Source organism: Tamandua tetradactyla, chromosome 3 (assembly GCF_023851605.1).
Source record: "Tamandua tetradactyla isolate mTamTet1 chromosome 3, mTamTet1.pri, whole genome shotgun sequence".
In the NCBI taxonomy this organism is placed as follows: domain Eukaryota; kingdom Metazoa; phylum Chordata; class Mammalia; order Pilosa; family Myrmecophagidae; genus Tamandua; species Tamandua tetradactyla.
Window position 1 is genome coordinate 22,989,692 of NC_135329.1, and position 15,210 is coordinate 23,004,901.

At 35.2% G+C, this 15,210-nt stretch overlaps 1 protein-coding gene across 9 annotated transcripts in view; it reads left to right on the forward strand.

The window, feature by feature from the left end:
- PIWIL2 (piwi like RNA-mediated gene silencing 2) overlaps positions 1 to 15,210 on the forward strand; it is a 120,782-nt gene that overhangs the window by 36,135 nt on the left and 69,437 nt on the right. For 8 of the 9 annotated variants that reach the window (XM_077152742.1, XM_077152740.1, XM_077152735.1 and 5 more), the window contains exons 11-14: positions 3,247 to 3,435; positions 4,028 to 4,112; positions 4,805 to 4,894; positions 6,784 to 6,924. In XM_077152742.1, the coding sequence (XP_077008857.1) occupies positions 3,247 to 3,435; positions 4,028 to 4,112; positions 4,805 to 4,894; positions 6,784 to 6,924 (505 nt within the window). The remainder of the gene's footprint in view (positions 1 to 3,246; positions 3,436 to 4,027; positions 4,113 to 4,804; positions 4,895 to 6,783; positions 6,925 to 15,210) is intronic. The other variant, XM_077152741.1, reaches the window with a different exon arrangement.

The following is a 15,210-nucleotide window of genomic DNA, read 5'->3' on the forward strand; positions in this document are numbered from 1 at the left end:
ACTAAAATAAGTTACCCATAATCCTACCACTAAGAAGAAACCATTATTGACATTGACTTTTATCTTTGTTTTGGCATACCCTGAATTGAAATTATATAAGCTGTTTAAGCAAATAAGATTTTTAAAAAAATTTTTATTAATAAAACCAATCAACATACAACATGAACATTCTTTTTTTCATTACATAGTTGTATAGTCATCATCATGATCATTTCTTAGGACATTTGCATCAATTTAGAAAAAGAAATAAAAAGAAAACAGAAAAAAAATTCATCCATACCATACCCGTTATCATTCCCTTTCATTGATTGCTGGCATTTCAGTCTGCTAAATTTATTTTAACATTTGTTCCCCCTACTATTTATTTTTAATCCATATGTTTTACTCATCTGTCCATAAGGTAGATAAAGGAAGCATCAGACACAAGGTTTTCACAATCACACAGTCACATTGCGAAAGCAATATCATTATACAATTATCTTCAGGAAACATGGCTATTGGAACACAGCTCTACATTTTCAGGCAGTTCCCTTCAGCCTCTCTGTTATGCCTTAACCAAAAAGATGGTATCTTTTTAATGTGTAAGAATAGCCTCCAGGATGACCTCTCGACTCTGTTTGGAATCTCTCAGCCATTGACACTTTATGTTGTCTCATTTCAAATCTTGAGAAGATTTTCTCAATCCCTTGATGCTGAGTCCCAGCTCATTCTAGAATTTCTGTCCCACGTTGCCAGGAAGGTCCACACCCCTGGTAGTCATGTCCCATGTAGAGAAGGGGAGGGCAGGGGAGGGCAGTGAGTTTGCTTGTCATGTTGACTGAGAGAGGCCACATGTAAGCAACAAAGGAGGTTCTCTGGGGGTGACTCTTTGGCCTAATTTAAGTTGGCTTAGCCTATCCTTTGCAGGGTTAAGTTTCATATGAACAAACCCCAAGATTGGGGCTCAGCCCATTGCTTAGATGGTCCCCGCTGCTGGTGAGAATATCAAGAATTCTCCACTTGGGGAAGTTGAATTTTCCCCCTTTCTCACCATTCCCCCAAGGGGACTTTGCAAATACATTTTCATTCACTGTTCAAATCCTTCTAGGATTTATCGAGGCATCACGCTGGACAAACCTACAAAATCTCATGCCCTACTCAAGGTTCCATATACTTAAAATGTTCAATTAAGGTTTCCACATAAGTTATATTAGGAAATGCACTAGTCAAAATATAAATTTTGTACCAATTAAGCAAATAAGATTTTTCCAGAAAAACCCACCTGTAACTTTTGACATCAAAGTAAAATAGGTCTAGTTGTGGATTTTTATATCTACTCTCCAATATTGAATATTGGAGTAATACGATATGGGCCTATATTCTTTATTTCCTGTTGTCCTCCATGCCTATTTAGACTTTTCTTGATTGTGCCTTCTTCACCAGCCTTTCCACCCCACCCCGATCTCCCTTTTCTGGCACAAAAAGCTTTTGAGAAAAAGAAATGAGAGAAAAATTTAGAATTGTCATGAGGATTAATGAATACAACTTGGAAAGTGTTTAAATATGGATTTTGTGCAGCTTTTGACTTTTATAACTAGATATGTATTATGAACTATTTCTAACAGTCTCATTTGCATTCCAACTAGCAGACAGAAGAAGGCCTTACATTTATGTGGGCCTTGTTTTTCCAGTTCTGGTAATCCGTTAACTTACCACCACCAAATACACATACACATATGTTGCATCTGGTCTGTATTAAGCACTAGTGATGATGGTGGTGATGATGATATTTGCAGGCACTTATACAGTTTTATGTACTGGACGCTATTCTGATTTACATGTATAAAGTCATTTAATTCTCATAATGTTATGGATTAGGTGCTTTTAGTAACCCACTTTTACATGAGGAAAGCTAGGTACAGAAAGGTTAGGTAACTTGTTCAGAGTTTCACAAGCTAGTAGGTGACAGAGCCAAGATTTGAACCCACACATTTTGGCTCCAGGGTCTGTAGTCAGAAATTTGAATTTTCGAATCTCTGATGGTTTTCATCCCTTATTGAAGTGTTTCTGAAATCGAATACTAAAGAATACTAATTGCCCAAAATGGGAATAGGTATTAAAATGAGGTGAAAATTAAAAGAGGTGGTTCAATAAACTGAAGGTAAATAAAGCCAAATAGATTTATTTTCTTTAGTATTTTTCAGAGCCTGATGTGATAATGCATGTTGTGAATTTCTAAGAAGGGGTTATAATATCTAGAGTGGCCTGAACTTATTTGATCATGGACTTTTTCACCCCCCTCATGGCTTCTTCAAGGGCTAGCTTTCTGAGAAATACATATAGGATGATGCACGCCTCCAGAAAAAAAGCCCAAGCTCTCATCATGATTTAGAAGGAAATTTATATCTGATGTTTTCCGCTCTTCAGCCCTGTTGCTTACTACTTTTTGCCACTCTTTTACCTCCTCTCCATCCCTAATACTATATACCTAATTGTCCCCTAATATCAGTTTCTCTTCTGAAATGTTGTTCATTCCTCCGCCCCAGCCGTTTCCCCCTTACAGATTTCTCCTTCAAGTATCAACTCAACTCAGCATCACTTTCTCCATAAACTTTCATTGACTTATCCGGGCATATTTACACTTCCTTTTTTGCAGGTTTCCTATGTTGCCTTGTTCACAGTACCATTATAGAGGTTACCACAAGAGTACATGTGTCTATTGTAGGTCTTTTCATCTGTGCATCTTCAGCATCTTAACCAGTGTGTATCTTTCATAGGTACCTGTGATTTCTTTCTTTAGCTGGGAATGGACAAATAAAGTTTAAAGAATGTTTTTATTGAATAATGCCTCTGTAAGCCATATCATAATAATGGTGATACTAAATATTTTAATGTTAAAAGAATCCTTAAGGAATACTGTGATTTTATTAATTTGTAGTTGCTGCTTTTATTCTGATTTTTAGTCTCTCATCACTATTGTTTTTATTTTTTAATTTTTTTTAATGTTAAAAAGAAAGGAGGGGATGTGCGGGTGGTTCAGTGGTAGAATGCTTACCTTCCATGTGGGAGACCTGGCTTTGATTGCTGGACCATGCACCAAAAAAAAAAAAAGAGGAAGGAGGTGAGCATCCCATCTCTTAAAAGAGAACTGAAGCCTTCTGGTGGTATTATCTGTGACTATACCCACCTGTTTGAGTCCTCTGTACCTTTCTTATTGCTCTGTGTATACAAATGTGATCTAAAAGTCTTTTGTTTCTCTTTCCAAAGGCATGCCATATATCAGCAGAACAAAGAAAACTTCCAGGATGAGTGCACTAAGCTTCTGGTGGGCAGTATTGTTATAACGCGATACAACAACCGTACCTATCGTATTGATGATGTGGATTGGAATAAGACGCCAAAAGATAGCTTCACAATGTCTGATGGGAAAGAGATCACATTTTTGGAATACTACAGGTAGAAGTGACTGGATTTGAGACTGAGGGTATGGGTAGGATGTATTCTGCCATTCCCTAGCAGAATATTGAGTTCCATGATGGCATACAACTTGACTTTATCAGAATTATTTAATTTGTAATGTGCTTAAGATTACATGAGCTCATTTATGGGAATTTGACCCTAATTGCTGTCTTTACAGCTTTATGTCTTTCAGTACTTTTGGAAGTTACTCCATAAATTAAGCTCAGGGCTTTGGATTGTATTTCTTTCTCTGATTTGATTAGAAGTCTGGTTGGAGAGGTTAAAGTCAAGTCATTAACACTTTGATTATCATTTCATCATTCTAGTTGTCTAAACTCTTTAGCTTAAAGTAGTGTTTAACAAACACTTTCCTAGATTGTTAGCCTCATTTCTCCACTGTTTTTTTAATTTGCGATTTAACTTGAGCCTACTTTTCCAGTTATAAACATGTTATGATCAGGTTTTCATGGATCTCTGACAAAGGATATGCAAATCGTATACATCAGTCCTGGTTAAGAGACTCAGACTATGTTGCTTTAAAGGTAGAAATGCTAGTTATGAAAATTTTCCTGCTTCTACCCTACTCTAGCAAGAATTATGGGATCACAATTAAGGAAGAAGACCAGCCACTGCTGATCCACAGGCCTTGTGAGAGACAGAATAACCAAGGGAGGGTGAGTAAGGGGTATCAGTCTTTCACCTCCAGCCTAAGTGCACATCTTATAAGCCATATTTAGCATTATTCAGGACTCTAAAGGGTCAGTGATTATGGTGTGGCTGGGAAAGCTGTGCAGGGTTTTGTTTGTTTCATTCAACCAGAGTTTCTGTTTCATACTGGAGGGATGTACTTTTAAAGTCCCCACAAGGAGGAGCTGTATACCTACATGAACAATTTAGGTTAAAGAGAAAAAAAAGAATTTCCTGCTAATGAAGATTAAAACATTGGCTCCTTTACATACTCATTTTAACTGGAGTAGAGGTCTGGGGGTAGTGCCTTGACACTTGACTTCTAATGTAAAGACTGAAGATCAACAGGATTAAGATGACATTGGGATACAGTTTGATAGGATGTATTGTCTTAGTATCATCCTGAGGCCTAAAAGAGACAAGAATTTTTCTGTTTTTCTTCTTTTTTTGACAGTTTCAATGTTTTCCTCCTTTCTTAATACAACAGGTCATATGTGATATGACCAAGGGATAAAAGGTGAAATACTCCTTTTTACTGCCCTCTTATCCCGGGTTTTTTATTTCTTAGTGTGCAAATTATATTATTGCAGGAGCTGCCCTGGGCCATGGCAAGTCTTGTACAATTCAGCGAAGCAGTATCCTCTTTTATTATCTTATTTTCTCTCTCCATTCTTCAAAGCTTCTAAAAGGTGAAATCCTGTTGCTGCCTGAGCTTTCCTTCATGACTGGAATCCCAGAGAAAATGAAGAAGGACTTCAGAGCCATGAAGGTAGAAGTCCTTGCCTTTTTTGAGCTGGAGGCCTTTTAAGTATCAATTTGAGCTAGAACTGGGCCAGGTTCTCGCTCTGACACTAACTTTGATTGGTACTTGGGCAGGTCTACTCTGCCAGGCTCTAGTTTTTCTTCCTGTAAAACATGATCCATGCTTTTTGCCATTTGCAATGTTAAAAAGCATATCACTAACGTTTACAATGTGACTGTGGTTATGAAGACCTTGGGTCTGACGCTCCCTTTATCTAGGGTATGGACAGATGAATAAAAGAATATGGATAAAAAAATAAGCAAATAATAGGGGGGAAAAGGTTAAGATATATTGGGTAGATGGAAATACTAGTTGTCAATGAGAGAAAGGAGTAAGGGGTATGATATGTATGAGTTTTTCCTTTTTACTTTTTCTGGAGTGATGCAAATGTTCTAAAAAGTGCTCATGGTAATGAAGATACGATTATGTGAATTGATTGTACACCATGTATGGAATGTAAAGAATAAAAAACGGACAAACAAAAATTGTCTCTGGTTTTGAGCCTCTAAGTTTCCACTGAGTTCCTTTTGAGTAAGATTGTTTTGTCAGACTGTATGTGGTACATCACTTCTCTGCTTAAAATCCCTGATGGTTTTCCATTGCCCTTGCAATAAAGTATAAACTACTGAGTGTAACTAAAAAAAAAAACATGAATATATAAAATAATAAAAGCATATCACATCTTCCTTTTGAAGGTTGTTCTTAAAGTAGAGGGATTGAATGTATGGTGTGAAAAGCAAAATGACTGTTTCATCCTATGCAATTAGGTGACCATAAACTGTTCATATGACCGTAAATGAGGTTCTTTAAGAGCACTAAATTTTTCTGACATTTACATATACCTTCAGTTTATTTGAAAGTGTAGAGGGGGTAATGTAGCAAAAAGTCAACAAGTCCAGAGGTTGAGGCAAGAGGAAGAAATTTTATCTGCTGGAGCTCTGAGTGTACTGAAAGTATTGGGCTCAGTTCCCATAGGAAATAGTTGAGAAGCAGAAATGTGTACAGCAGCTTACAACCAGACAGAGTCCAGAGCCTAAATGCTTAGCCTCCACTCTGCAACTCTGGAGATTTCTACACTTGAGCTACTCTCTGCTGCCTTCTTTTTCCCAGTTTACTTTTGATACTTTTTGGTATAAGTACCTAAAGGTCAAGGTTCCTTCTTTAGAATTCCCAGTTGCCTAATGACTTTATGATCAAAGAGTTATCTATATAGCCCCATACATTTACATTTACCCTAATGACTGTCTCAAAGGTAACAGCTGCTGTACAATTCATCAGTATGAGAAGAATAAAGAAAGAATTCACTTATATGAGTCATACACACCTATTAGAGATTCATTTGACAGTAAATATTTAGCAAGCACCTATTATGGGCCAAATACTATGACAGTTTCTGGACCAAAAATGTCAAAGGATGACATCAAATGACTAGTATAGTATAACATAAAGGATAAGATTGGACATGGTTTTCCACTCTGCTGTATCTGGCTGAACTCCTGGTGCCTGTTTTTCCCAAATATTGAATAGGTGTAATCAAGCTCCCTGTCCTCCTGATAGAATCGCATAGGAATTTGAAATTGAGAACATGCTTTGTGAAAGAGATAATATTTGGATGTGATGAGAGAGAGAGTCAATAACATTAAAAAGTCTTACTTTATATTAAATTTTGAACCTTTTACCTCATTAATATTCATGGTAATACTTAAAGTTCTTGGAAACATTTGAAAATTTCTGTTGATTTCAACAGGAAGGAGGTGTCTTATGGACATGTTTTAGACTCAAATTGGGGTTTATTTAACATCATATTGAAGAAAGTAATGCTTACAACTTATTATCTCCATTTTAATTCTATTTAGGATTTGACCCAGCAGATCAACCTGAGCCCTAAACAGCACCATAATGCTTTGGAATGCTTGCTACAAAGAATTTCAAAGAATGAGATAGCCAGCAATGAAATGACACGTTGGGGTCTTTGTCTGCAAAAAGATATACATAAGGTAGACTGTGATGGGGGTAGGAAACAAAATTAATCAGGGACTTTAGAGTTTTATGATACTATGTGATAACTTCCTACCTTGTCTTTATTTTAGAGCTTCTGCTTTATTCTTATACTCTTTTAATTTGCTCTTTTCATAGTAATTGAATTTCCTTGAATTAATTTGCTAACATCTCTTGAAGATTTTTCCTAAGTCTTTTCCAGAGATCTAATCTACCAATTTCCAGTCAAATAGACAGCAGAAGGAGTATCAACTGTTAACTTACCTCATTTTTAGTTTCTGACCCAAATTATTCTTATTGTTCACATGTCTTTTTCCTTTCTTTTATTTCCTTTTTTTTTCCCAGAAATTTTTTTCTTTTCCTTTCCTATTAACTTGTGTTTCTTAAGTATATTGCTGTCGTTTTTTCCATAGGCATAAGACGTTCACAGACATGCTCTGATTTCCCTATGGCCCTTTGAATCTGAAATTTGCCTTAGTCAGCTGTGTTAGATTTCGTGCAGGCAGAATTCATAGTGCAAGAGGCAGTTTAGGGTGGTAATGAAGTCCTTGGGCTTTGATGGTATCAGTTTTGGTTTTGAATCCTAGCTCTACCCCTTGGCGTTTTGGTTAGTTTAAGTAATTTTGTTCAGCATTTCTTTTTCCTTGTCTGTAAGTGTAATGATTGAATTAAATTAGTAAGACTATCTTTAGCCCAATATCTGGCATATAACAAGCTCACAATAAATATTACTTTTTGCCTTTTTTAAGATTACACCAAAATAATTCATTGTAACCTTTCCCTAATTCTCTTGCATTCTGAATTGAATTGTAAAAATAATGTTGACCTTTTTTTCTGATTATAAAGGTAATACACCGTCAATAAGGAATATTTGGAAACTTCAGAAAATATAGAAAAGGAACTAAGAGCATTAATAATTGCATCACCTAAAGAGAGTGTCAGTGATTTACTTAAACAGATAAAAAAGAAAATATTTTTGGTATATTTCCTTCCCCTGAAATATTTTTTTATGGGCTCTCACTTCTATGGTCAATTGATTTTTTTCTTTACTTTTTTAGTTAGAGCAATTGTAGGTTTATAGAAACATCATGCAGGAAGTACAGAATTCCCATATACTCCCCCCACACACACACAGTTTTCGTTATTATTAACCTTTTACATTAGTGAAGTACTTTCATTATAATTCATGCACAGTATATTATAATTATGCTACTCTCTTTAGTGCACCATTGACAATGAGTTGTACCATTCTCTGTGTGTTAAATTTATGTACAACCTAAAAGTTTCTTTTTTTTTTTCAAATATGCAATTTAGTGGTGTTAATTACATATGCAAAGTTGAGTATGGCCAACTGACTTTTTGAAATTTTTATTTATTTTTTAAACATTTTTAATTGTGAAATATAACATGTATACAAAAAAGCAATAAATTTCAAAGTACATTGTAGTTATAGAACAGATTTCAGAGTTTGGTATGGGTTACAGTTCCACAATTTGAGATTTTTCTTTTTAGCTGCTCCAAGACACTGAAGACTAAATTATCAGTATAATGATTCAGTAGTCATACTTAATTTATTAAATCTGTCTTCTCTGTTATAACTACTCCTTCTCCTTTGATCCTTCTCTCAATCTTTGGGGATATTTGGGCTATGCCCATTCTAACTTTTTCGTGTTGGAAAGGGCTATCAGTAAGGGATGGGGAAATGAAATTAGTTGATGTTCTTGGAGAATTTAGCCCCTCTGTGTTTCAGAACTTATCTGGCCTAGGAACCCCTCTGGAGGTTGTAGGTTTCTGGAAAATAATTTTAGTACATGAAACTTCTGTAGAATCTCAGATAGAGCTCTGAATTCTTTAGGGTTAATGGGAATCATTTTGGTTGGGGTTTTGGCCAGTTGATTTTAATTTTATTTTATTATTTTTAAAGATATCATCCTTCATGTATGTATTTCTTTATCTATACATAAACACACGGGGGCAGATATGTACTATATATAACACGGGGAATTTTGTTCGCAATGTTTTTTATTTTAATTTTTTATTTTTGGAGTGGGGGTGGGGGGCATGCATGGGCCAGGAATCCAACCTGGACCTCTTACATGGCAGGTGAGAATTCTACCACTGAGCTACCTGTGCACCCTTGGCCAGTTAATTTTGACAGGGGTACCAAGTCCACTCGGTGGGAAAGGAATAGTCTCTTCAAGAAATGGTGCTTGGAAAACTGAATATCCACATGTGAAAGACTAAAAGTGGACCCCTACCTCATGTGTAAAAATGAACTCAGTTTTAATGTACCAAAGTACTTTTAAATCTCCTAGAAGAAAGCATAGAGAAGCATCTTTAGGACTTTTTTATAGGCAGTTGTTTCTTAGACTTTACAACAAAAGTACAGCACAAAAGAAAAATAAATAAATGGAACTTCATCAAAATTAAAACTTTGGTGCGTCAAAGAACATTTTCAAGGAAGTGAAAAGAAAACCTATAGAATGGGAGGAAATATTTGGGAGCCATATATCTGATAAAGGTTTGAAATCCAAAATATATAAAGAAATCCTACAACTCAACAACAAAATGACTACCCAGTTTAAAAATGGACAAAGGATTTGAATAGACATTTCTCCATAAAGGGCACACAAATGGCCAAAAAGCATGAAAAGATCCTCAAACATTGTTAGCCATTAGAGAAATGCAGATCAAAACCACAATCAGATACGACTTTATACCCACCAGAGTGACTACTATTAATAAGACAAAATAAGTTCTGGTGAGGATGCGAAGAATTAGGAACACTTACACATTGTTTGTGGGAATGTAAAATGGTACAGATACTATGGAAAACAGTTTGGTGGTTCCTCAGAAAGTGAAGTATAGAATTACCATATGACCCGGCAATCCTACTTCTAGGTATATACCCAAAAGATTTGAGAGCAGATCCCTGAACAGGTATTTCCACACCAGTGTTCGTAGCAACATTATGTACAATAGCTAAAAGACGGAAGCAAACCAGATGTCATCAACACACAAATGGATAGACAAAATGTGGTATATACATACAATGGAATATTGTTTCAGTCATAAAAGGGAATGAAGTTCTGGTAGATACTACAACATGATAAACTTTTGTGCTTGTTTGAAACTGTTATGAACCCCAGATTTTAATCAGGTTTTAATCCTGATCCAGTCTTGTGGGGGCAACTGTTTCTTTTCATCTTGATTCAATATTGTAGGGTAGAAATTTTTAGTTAGATTATCTCCACAGAGATGTGGCACACCCAGCTGTGGGTATGACTCTTGTTTGTTTGCTTGTTTTAGGTATGACCTTTTGATTAGATGTATTGACTTCCCATTCATGGTGGGTCTTCATTAGTTTACTGGAGTCCTTTAAAAGGGGAAACATTTCAAAGAAACCTCATGTGCTAGTTTGAAAGGATTTATGTAGCCTAAAAAGGCAATGTTTTAATCCTGAACAATCTTGTGAGAGCAATGGTTTCTTCTAATCCCTATTCAGTCCTATAGGTTGGAAACTTTAATTAGATTATATCCATGGAGATGTGATTTACTTAAGAGTGGGCATTCAACTGGATTAGGTGGAGACGTGTCTCCACCCATTCCAGGTGGGTCTTTATTACTTTACTGGAATCTTGTAAAAGCGGAAACATTTTGGAGAAAGCTTGAGATGTTGAGAGAGCAGAGAATTCTGCAGCACCACGAAGCAGAGTCCACCCAGTGATTTTTGGAGATGAAGAAGGAAAATATCTCCCAGGGAGCTGGAGAGGAAGCTAGCAGATGATGCTGTGTTCGCCATGTGCCTTTCCAGCCAAGAGAGAAATCCTGATTGTGTTTGCCATATGCCTTTCCAGATGATGAAGAAACTCTGACCATGTTTGCCATGTGCCTTTCCATTTGAACAAGAAACCCTGAACTTCATCGGCCTTCTTGAATCCCAGTATCTTTCTTTGGATGCCTTCAATTGGACATTTCTGTAGACTTGCTGTAATTGGGACATTTCCATGGCCTAAAAACTGTTAACTTGCAACTTGTTAAATTCCCCCTTTTAAAAGCTATTCCTTTTCTGGTATATTGCATTCTGACAGTTAACAAAGTAGAACACCTCAGATGCAAGCACAGACAGACATTTTAAAGAGCTGATGTGGATGTTTGGAGAACAGTTGCTTCAGAGCTGAGAGAGCCAATATGAGACCCAGATTTGGAGATGCAGGGCCCAGCAGATGTCACAATGTGCCTTCCCATTGAGATACTAAGCAAGCCAGAATCCAGAGTTGTGTCCTGAAGAAGCTAACTGAAGGCCTACAGACGCCAAGTGAGGAACCCCTACAGAAAACATGCTGAAAGCAATGGAGCCCAGATACAGGGTACCAGCAGATAACCAGCCACACGTCTTCCCAGCTGACAGAGGTGTTCCAGAAGGCTTCAGCCTTTTTTTAGTGAAGGTAACCTCTTGTTGGTGCCTTAGTTCGGACATTTTCTCGGCGCTGGAACTGTAAACTTGTAACTTGTTAAATTCCCTTTTTAAAAGCCATTCCATTCTGATATATTACATTTTGGCTGCTTAACAAATTAATACAACTTTGAAGACATCATGTTGAATAAAATAAACCAGACACAAAAGGACAAATATTATATGATTTCACTGTTATGAAATAATTAGCATAAACTAATTCATAATCGAAAATCAGAATACCAGTTACTAGGAGTAGGAATGGGAATGGGGAATTAATGTGTCATTGGTACAGAGTTTCTTTTTGGGGTAATCAAAAAGTTTTGGTAGTGAATTCTGGTAATGGTAGCATAACATTTTGAATGTATTTAATACCACTGAATTGTGTACTTGAAAATGGTTAACGTGGGAAATTTTAGGTTGTATATGTGTTAACAGAGTAATAATAAAAAATAGAAATGTACAGTATAAAGAGTGAATGTTAATGTAAACTAGGTACTATAATTAATATAAGGATATTGTTTCATCAATTTAAAGAAAGTACCACACTAACACAAAATGTTAGTAATAAGGAAAACTATATCTGTGTGGAATATTTGGATAATTATAAGGATATTGTTTCATCAATTTAAAAAAATGTACCATGCTAATACAAAATGTTAGTATAAGGAAAACTGTGTATATCTGTGGAATATTTGGGAACTCTTTTTTTGCATGATTTTATTGTTAACCTACAACTACTCTAATAAAAGTAAAGAAAAAATAATAGTGAAAACTGTGTATGGGGGTAGAAATGTATGGGAACTCAGTGCTTTCTGTATTTTTTTTTTTTGGTAAACCTACAACTACTCTAATAAAAGGGTTTAAAATTTTTTTTCTGTGCAAATAAGCCTTTTTCATACAAATTTGTGAGTATGCTGTCTATATTGTTTTTGTATGGTTTTTTCCGCTTAATATATCATGAACGTCGTCTCATTTTATAAAATACTATTTGAACATTTAGAGCTTACAGATCAAAGAAAAAAAGTCTGCCTGAAATCTTTCTACATTAAAATAACCACTGTTAATATTTTGGTATTTAGTATTTTGGTGTTTATCCTTCTAGCCTTTTTTCCTGTGCCCACACACACACATGCACACATACACACACGGAGTATGTATTCATGTGGTTTCTTTTTTTCTCAATATATTTAGAATATTTTACTATGCTACTATTAAAAAAAAATTTTTATTGTATAGTATAACATATATACAAAGCAAAGAAATAAAAAAAGCAATAGTTTTCAAAGTACTCTTCAACAAATAGTTACAGAACAGATCCCAGAGTTTGTCATGGGGTGTCACACGATCCTCTCAGATTTTTCCTTCTAGGTGCTCCAGAATGTAGGAGACTAGAAGGCTCAAATATTTTTTTATCATCACAATCGTCTTTTTCTTCTCTCCTTTTTTGTGGAAAATAACATATATACAAAAAAACAATACATTTCAAAGCACAGCACCACAAATCGTTGTAGAACGTATTTCAGAGATTGACATGGATTACAGTTCCACAATTTTAGCTTTTTGCTTCTAGCTGCTCTAAGATACTGGAGACTACAAGTGATATCACTTTAATGATTCAGCATTAATATTCGTTTGTTAAATCCTGTCTTCTCTATATAACTCCACCACCACCTTTGATCTTTCTATCACTCTCTTTAGGGGTGTTTACTATTTTTTAAAGTGTTTTTTTTTTTCTTGGGCAGGCACCAGGAATTGAACCTCGGTCTCCGGCTTGGCGGGCGAGAACTCTGCCTGCTGATCCACTGTGGCCTGCCCTTAAAATGTTTTTAACGGTGGCATGATACTTCATTTTATTAACATTTCCTATTCTTATACATTCTTATTGAACTAAGAATTGCATTTTTCTATTATAACTAGTGATGCAGTGAACAATTTTGTAAGTAAATCTTTATACATGATATTGTTTATTTTTTTATCTGTCAAATTTATGGAAGTGAGATTATTAGATCAGTGGATTTGATGTTATAAAATCAAATAATATTTTATAAAATGAGAAGCTATGATGCCAAATTGCCCTTTATAAAGGTTCAGCAATGTTTTTAGAACGTGAAGTAGTCAGTCTGACTTCTGACACCCTTGCTAATATGGATATTCTTATTCTTTATAATAGCCCTTTATAATATTTAAGAAAATCATTAAAAATATCTGATTATAGAGCAATGTGTTATGTTTTTTAGAAAAGCAAACAGTAGAAATCATAAAAAGTAAAAGTTCCCATAATTACACCTTCTCTAAAGATAATCATTGCTCAATTTGAATTCTTTCTGTTTTTACTATGTATATATTACTATTTATTTTTGTAAAAACAGTATCATATGCATATAATTAGGAAATAATTTTTAATCCTTGCAGAATTGTCTATCAGTGTATCATCAGCTTGATCATCTTCATATTATTAGACATTAAGATCAAATTGATTTATTATTTTTAACTTTAACTTTTTTCATTATATTTTTGCTTTTCTCTCAGCTTTTTTCTTATATAAATTAAAATAATATTCTTTGTTCAGCTTTATTAAGAAATTTTGCCTTTAATTTTCTCCTTTTAGCTTTTCCCTTAAAATGTTTTTCAAAAAATAGATGGTAATTAATATTCTAAAATTTTAACTTATGTGTGAGACTAAAGCAAAAAATATTTATTTGGTACAAAATTTATATTTTGACTAGTGCATTTCCTAATATAACTTATGTAGACAGCTTAATTGAACACCATAAGTACATAGAACCTTGAGGAGGGCATGAGATTTTGTAGGTTTGTCCAGAGTGATGCCCCAATGAACTCCAGAGTGATTTGATCAGTGAATAAAAAAATATATTTGCAAAGTACCCTTCAGGGAATGGTGAGAAAGGGGGGAAATTCAACTTACCCAACTTGAATTCTGGATATTCTCACAAGCAGTGGGAACAACCAAAGCAATAGGCTGAGTCCCAGTCTTGGGGTTTGTTCATACGAAACTTAACCCCACAAAGGATATGTCAAGCCTACTTAAAATTAGGCCTGAGAGTCACCCCCAAGAGAACCTCTTTTGTTACTCAGATATGGCCTCTCTCTCCAGCTAACACAACAAGCAAACTCACTACTCTCCCTCTGTCTACGTGGGACATGACTCCCAGGGGTGTGGACCTTCCTGGCAACATGGGACAGAAATCCTAGAATGAACTGAAAGTCAGCATCAAGGGATTAAGAAAACCTTCTCGACCAAAAGGGGAAGGGCAAAATGAGACAAAATAAAGTGTCAATCGCTGAGAGATTCCAAACAGAGTTGAGAGGTTATCCTGGAGGTTATTCTTAGACATTAAGTAGATATCACCTTGTTGGTCAAGATGTAATAGAGAGGCTGGAGGAAACTGCCTGAAAATGTAGAGCTGTGTTCCAATAGCCACGTTCCTTGAAGATTGTATAATGATATAGCTTTCACAGTGTGACAGTGTGATTGTGAAAACCTTGTGTCTGATGATCCTTTTTTTTTTAAATTTATTTTTTTAAATACCAAAAAACACGTAGCAAACACAAACATTCCTCTTTTGATCATTCCGTTGTACATATATAATCAGTAATTCACAATATCATCCATAATTGCATATTCATCATCATGATCATTTCTGGAACATTTGCATCTATTCAGAAAAAGAAACAAAACGAAAACAGAAAAAAAAAAGTATGCATACCATACCCCTTACCCCTCCCTTTCATTGATCACTAGCATTTCAAACTAAATTTATTTTGACATTTGTTCCCCCTATTATTTATTTTTATTCTATATGTT